This window comes from Haematobia irritans, chromosome 3 (genome assembly GCF_050003625.1).
Source record: "Haematobia irritans isolate KBUSLIRL chromosome 3, ASM5000362v1, whole genome shotgun sequence".
Lineage (NCBI taxonomy): Eukaryota > Metazoa > Arthropoda > Insecta > Diptera > Muscidae > Haematobia > Haematobia irritans.
The window spans coordinates 123,283,676-123,290,747 of record NC_134399.1 but is presented as its reverse complement, the minus strand read 5'-3'; the positions used below and the strand labels follow the sequence as shown (position 1 = coordinate 123,290,747).

At 28.2% G+C, this 7,072-nt stretch overlaps 1 protein-coding gene across 1 annotated transcript; it reads right to left on the bottom strand.

Moving 5' to 3' along the window:
• Nucleotides 1-1,103: 1,103 nt before the first annotated feature.
• On the bottom strand, nucleotides 1,104-4,634 carry LOC142229121 (vitellogenin-1-like). The gene is made up of 3 exons (XM_075299659.1): nucleotides 4,318-4,634; nucleotides 3,851-4,245; nucleotides 1,104-2,011 (listed from the first exon to the last, which is right to left on the bottom strand). Exons 1-3 carry the CDS (start codon nucleotides 4,526-4,528, stop codon nucleotides 1,328-1,330), a joined length of 1,290 nt encoding a protein of 429 aa, XP_075155774.1. The 5' UTR covers nucleotides 4,529-4,634; the 3' UTR covers nucleotides 1,104-1,327.
• Between the last annotated feature and the right edge of the window lie 2,438 nt (nucleotides 4,635-7,072).

The following is a 7,072-nucleotide window of genomic DNA, read 5'->3' as shown; positions in this document are numbered from 1 at the left end:
CAAAAAACAACAACAATGCTTAAAGAACAAAACCAACAATAACAAAACAAAACGAATGAAAAAAGAGGAAGCACGCTCAAAATAAATCCAGCCAACTGCACTCAAATCGATGATTTGACAGTGACATAGGAAAAGAGATATGTTTGTACGAATTTATTTCGGTATAAGCCGGCTATCATGCAAAACCTTTTTTCGGAAGGTTCAAGTGTGGTTCATTGTTGGGTTTAATGAACTGCCTGAATTTATTCTGATAATTGGTTGATAGTTTTGCTGCAAGTAGAGGATGCTGATGAGGAATGTGGTAATTCCAACCATCTGCAGTCTATAGGGCTTTGCCCAAATGAATTTGACAAACATTTTTTTCCTCTGTTGGTTAAGCTACACTAGTAGTTTAGTCAATGCATAGTTTTAAGCTGAAATCAAAAAACAACAACAATGTTTAAAGAAAAAAACCAACAATAACAAAACAAAACGAATGATACAAATACTTTTTTGATTAAAAGTGTCGAAGTCGGCTTTTGATAATCTCCAATTTTTTGACATTGAATTGAAAAAGGAATATAACGTAGATATTTTAAAGTCGACTACTCATGGAAAAGTTGAAAAATGACGACTTCAAAAGTCGATTTTTTAATAATCGACAATGACGAATGTAGACTTTTCGAAATTTGGAACGAATTTCCCGTTGCGAAAATCAAAAATTTCCAATCTCAAATTTTGAAAAAGTTGACCTTTGAATTCAGATTATAATCTCTAGTCCTAGGATGACATTTTCAGTTTCCTTTCATGTCACTTAAAGCTACATGCCCAGTTTGTAACATTCATTCCTGATAGTCTTCACATAAAGCAATTTTCCCAATATTGATTAAACCCAAAACGATAACTCATTTATGTTCTTAATCCAATCTCAATTTTTTTTTTAAATTTTGAAAAAGTCGAAAAGCCGACCTTTGGATTCTTATTATAATCCCTAGTCCTAGGATGGCATTTTCAGTTTGGTTTGATGTGACTTAAAACTAAATGCCCAGTTTATAACATTCCTCCAAGTTAGTCCTCACAAAGAGCAGTTTTCCCAAAATAAAAATTTTCCCAAATGACAACACTTTCATGTCCTTTTTCCAAGAAATTTGTTTTATTTTTTTTTCACTTAGTGAGCATGTTTATGGCTTTCTCATTATCAATATAGATCTCATACTAAAGCTTTAAGACTACTTAAAACTAGAGAACAACTTCTATAAGATTCAGTTTAATAGATCACTCTTCCTGGTATCTCATTATAAGTTCATCTCCTCATCTCTAGACAGGCTGGGGAAGCGAGAAGTATGATTTATGCAAAGTTTTCGGTATTTTTCCAGGATTTGTGGGCAGCATAATGGGAGTTTTGTTTCTTGGCAGAAGCTCTCTTTCCGAAAGGACTGTGGGCATTCACTTCCAAGATGTAATCACCTTCCAAATCGGTGGCCAAATCAATACCCATGTATACACGTTTGCCATAGCCATTGTTTTGCTTGTAGCTTTCAAGGGAGTTAGCTTCAACGGCAGGGAAGTTACGTTCATTACCGGGTACAACAGATTCGGCAAAGTATTGGGTGGCACGCATGGAGGCGGCAACAACATTGTCAGTACCGGGAACACCAGCGCATGGACCATTGGGGAAGATATCAACATTACCGACGCGGGTCAAGGTACCCATGCCCAAGGCAGAAGTGTGAATGGCATCAACGAATTTGGCATCACCACGGCTAAGACCGGTCAAAGTTTCGGGATCCTTGGCGTACAATTTGGAGGGGTCCAAAGCTGTGATGCGAGCCAATTTGTTTCCAGTCAAACTCTTGTATTCTTGGCCAGCGGCACCAGCAACATGGGCAGCAACGTTTTGACCAATAATGTGAACAATATCATTGGGGACATCCAATTTGACAATTTGGATAGCGACCATTTCACCGACTTTTTCAACGTCCAACAAGGCTTGGTGTTTCAATTCGGGCAATTTTTCACCCAAGGCAATGACCTATGGAAGAGAATAGGAAATTAATGAAATTAAAAATTAAAAATTTTTTGAGAAAAAAAAAATTAATAAAAAAATGCGGAAATTTTTTCTAGAATAATACGACAAACATTTGTGTATAGATTTTCGGAATAAAATGTTTTGAAGAACTTTAAACAAACTACATGTTTCAAATATTTTTATAGACAGATTTTCAATATTTTGTTAGAAAAACTAGATGTGGAGTTTTTTTAGAACATTTGTTGTGACTTTTTTGAAAGAAAAATTAAAGGAGAAATTTTTTATAGAATATTTAATGTGAAATTTTAGAGAAAGTTAAAGAAAAAAATTATTTATAAAAAAATTTTACATAAAATTTTAGAGAAAATTAAAAACAACAGTTTATAAAAAAATAACATAAAATTTTAGAGAAAATTAAGTAAAATTTTAGAGAAAATTAAAAAAAAATATAAAAAAGAAATTATATAAAATTTTAGATAAAAATTTTTAAATAAAATTTTAGAAAAAATTTTTAGAGAAAATTGAAAAAATAATTTATAAAAAAATTACATACAATTAAATAAAATAATTTAAAAAAAAATTAGATAAAAATTTTAATAGAAGTTTTTTTTTATATATAAAAATTTCAACTAACATTTTTCTATAAAAATGTCAATTAAAATTTGTCTATAAAAATTTCAAATAAAATTTTTCAATAAAATTTCAAATTAAATTTTTCAATAAAATTTTTTACGACAACATTTGTTGTAACTTTTTTGAAAGAAAAATTAAATAAGAAATAGAATATTTAATGTGAAATTGTAGAGAAAATTAAAAAAATTATTTATAAAAAAATTTTACATAAAATTTTAGATAAAATTAAATAAAATTTTAGAGAAAATTAAAAAAAAAAATAATTTATAAAAAAAAAATTTAACATACAATTTTAGATAAAATTAAATAAAATTTTAGAGAAAATTAAAAAAAATTTATGTAAAATTTTATATAAAAAATTTTAAATAAAATTTTAGAAAAAATGTTTAGAGAAAATTGAAAAAAAAATAATTTTTAAAAAAAATTATATAAAATTAAATAAAATTTTAGAGAAAATCAAAAAAAAAATAATTTAAAAAAAATTAGGTAAAAATTTTAAATAAAATTTTATTAGAATTTTTTTTTATATATAAAAATTTCAACTAACATTTTTCTATAAAAATGTCAATTAAAATTTTTCTATAAAAATTTCAAATAAAATTTTTCAATAAATTTTTTTTATAAAAATTTTCTCTAAAAAAGTTATCTAAAATTTTCTATACTACATTTATTTTAAAAAATTTTATACCAATGGCATCAGAAATTGTTTTATAAAAATTGCATTTAAATTTTTTCTATAAACATTTTATCTAAAATTTTTCTAACATTTTTATAGAAAAATTATAATAGAAGTTTTTTTTATATATAGAAATTTCAACTAAATTTTTTCTATAAAAATTTCAACTCAAATTTTTCTATAAAAATTTTATCTAAAATTTTCTATAAAAATTTAATTTAAAAATTTTCTATACTACATTTATTTAAAAAAAAAAATTATAACAATTTCATTAAAAATTGTTTTATAAAAATTACATTTAAATTTTTTCTATAAAAATTTCATCCAAAATTTTTTTATAAAAATATTAGAAAAATTTTATATGAAATTTTTCTATAAAAATGTCAACTAAATTTTTTTCTATAACATTTTTTTTTATAAAAATTCTATAAAAATTTTATCTAAAATTTTCTATAAAAATTTAATTTAAAATTTTGCAAACATGGACTTTCGAAAAAACAGTTTAAATTTTAAATCTTAAATATTCAACTTACCACAAGGTTTCCAGAGTTGCGTTTGGAGGAGGACCAATCGTAATCTTGTTCATCATCATCATCATCGTTGTTATCATCATCATATTGGTTCTTATTGCTGTTACGGGCAAATTTCACATTGATGGGCTTTTGTCTTTGACCACTGTAACGTTCAACATAGGCTTCAACCAATTTACGATTGGCCTTCTCAACGGTTTCAGTGGTAGAGGGGAGACCAGTGATGAAGATGGTGACTTCCTCATTGCCAAATTCAGGATCTTGGTTGGCGGTCTCAGCCATTTTATCCAAGGTGGTGGAGACTTTTTGACCATTGGACATGACAATGTAGACGGGAATGCTGCTGGGATGAGGAGCATAGTTTTGTTCCAATTCATTGTTGATTTGGGCAACATGGTCTAGAAGAATACGAAATTAAGATTATTTTTTTTTAATTTCTCCACTCGGGTTTTTCCTATGTCTTCACTTACAGATAGTTTCCAAAACTTTAGCACCTTCTTCCAAGGGCATACTTTCCAATCTCTGAACATCGATCTCGGATAGAGAAGGTGTCCTCTCCAATTGAGATTTGGACAACCATTGGGATGGTTTCAAGTTGCTGGAGTATTGTTGATGGCTGGGAGCAGCACAAACAGCGGTAGCCAAGAAGGCCACTACACAAAGAGCTTTCAAAGGATTCATGATTTTATTTTCCTGCAGCCTTCTTCAAAGCTTTGTGTTTTCGATTTGTTTTGCGGTAAATTGAGACGACTTGATAGAACGTTATACAATGATCGAAACGATCTGTGACTGTTTCGTATTTCCATTGGAGTTTTTATACCATTGAGAAATGCAAATTTTGCATTGATGGCTTTACGGTTGTAAAGTGTGTGCGTCAACATTTTCTTTTCCCCAATTTCTGTTTTTCTTTTAGTCCACTGTGAAATTTGTCAATTACCTCAAATTAAATGGAATTCTAGTGCAATTGCCAATGGACTTTCCTTTAAATTAACATATTTTATTTTGGAGCAAACCAAAAACTGTACTATTATTTTCTATTGGAAAGTGTGATGGAGATAATGCAATTTTCCTTTTCCTAATTATTTTGGGATTCCGTTTTTTTTTTTTCAAAGTGAACATTCATCAAAATTATGACCGATAATAAAGAGCAATGCCCATTAAGATATGTCTTCTTGGGAAATTTAGATTTGTGGAAGAAAAACGTTAGAATGTTTAATTTAATGTTAAATGCACGGTTGAAAAAGACTGTTTTTCATATGTTTGGCTATAAACATTATATGTTTGGAACACAAATTTTTAAACACAATATTTTTGAGTGCAAGCATATAATGTTCATAAACTAGCATAACATATTTGGGACATATATGTTAATATGTTAGAACATATTATGTTTGGGACATAAAATGTTTGTAAATATAATATGCTTGGATGCAAACATATATTAATTTGGAAATAGCCTATAAACATATATGTGTTTAGTAGCTTGGAGCGCTATTTAACAGGGAGCGATTTTGAATTAAGTTGGTGGTTGTTGCTTGTTATTACAAAATTAACATTTTATTTTTCCTTGGGCAATTGATCAGCTACTTCTTTGATCCTTACAAACTGTGTGGTCCGCTGTTCGAATCCCCGTCCGGCAAAAGGTAAAATTAAAATAAAAAAAATCATAAAATTGAATAATTTATTCTACAATTTTTGTATTACAGAAAAAGGTGCTAAGAACTAAAAAATCTCGTGGAAGTGAGAAAGATGTGGGGGAATATACAATTGGGCAGAAACAAAATTTTGAGCATTCAGGTCGAAAACCTATGTTGTTAGCACCTATATTACCTGTTTATCTTCATAATTCATTATGATTGTAAATATATAAATAAATAAATAAAATTTTGAGCACAATATTGTTTGGGAGAATTTTTTTAAGCATATAATATTTTTGGGTGCAAAATGCTTCCAAACATATTATATGGTCACATAATAACATATTGTTTTTTGGAAGACAACATTATTGAATTTGGATGCAAAAATACAAAATGTTTGGAAATTGACTACCCAAACATATATTTTTTTAGACCAATATGCTTTCAAACATATTATATATTGGAAGAGATCAAACATATAAATGTTTGGGCAATACCCAAAAATGTATATGCTTGAAGCAAAATATGTTTGGGAGTATATGTTACAGAAGCGATTTTTTGTGAGCGTGTGGTTTCTTTTTGTTTCATGATATTTAATGGTATATATTTTTGGGTACACAAATGGGGTACAATTTAATTTTATTTGGAAATTATTATGTTTTAGTTAAAAATTTTCCCATATGAGAAATTTACTTTAGTAATTTTTTTGTGAAAACACACCCTCACAAAAAATCGCTTCTGTAACATATACTCCCAAACATATTTTGCTTCAAGCATATACATTTTTGGGTATTGCCCAAACAGTTATATGTTTGATCTCTACCAATATATAATATGTTTGAAAGCATATTGGTCTAAACAATATATGTTTGGGTAGTCTAAGTTCCAAACATTTTGTATTTTTGCATCCAAATTCAATAATGTTGTCTTTCAAAAAACAATATGTTATTATGTGAACATATAATATGTTTGGAAGCATTTTGCACCCAAAAATATTATATGCTTAAAAAAATTCTCCCAAACAATATTGTGCTCAAAATTTTATTTATTTATTTATATATGAATTATGAAAATAAACAGGTAATATAGGTGCTAACAACATAGGTTTTCGACCTGAATGCTCAAAATTTTGATTCTGCCCAATTGTATATTCCCCGACATCTTTCTAACGAGATTTTTTAGTTCTTAGCACCTTTTTCTGTAATACAAACATTGTAGAAGAAATTATTCAATTTTATGATTTTTTTTATTTTAATTTTACCTTTTGCCGGACGGGGATTCGAACAGCGGACCACACAGTTTGTAAGGATCAAAGAAGTAGCTGATCAATTGCCCGAGGAAAAATAAAATGTTAATTTTGTAATAACAAGCAACAACCACCAACTTAATTCAATATCGCTCCCTGTTAAATAGCGCTCCAAGCTACTAAACACATATATGTTTATAGGCTATTTCTAAATTAATATATGTTTGCATCCAAGCATATTATATTTACAAACATTTTATGTCCCAAACATAATATGTTCTAACATATTAACATATATGTCCCAAACATGTTATGCTAGTTTATGAACATTATATGCTTGCA

Coding starts and splice junctions, on each gene's coding strand:
- LOC142229121 (XM_075299659.1), bottom strand. CDS start 4,528: ATGAATCCTTTGAAAGCTCTTTGTGTAGTGGCCTTCTTGGCTACCGCT. Junction 4,246..4,317: donor TAAAGTTTTGGAAACTATCT/GTAAGTGAAGAC, acceptor GTATTCTTCTAG/ACCATGTTGCCCAAATCAAC. Junction 2,012..3,850: donor GCAACTCTGGAAACCTTGTG/GTAAGTTGAATA, acceptor TCTCTTCCATAG/GTCATTGCCTTGGGTGAAAA.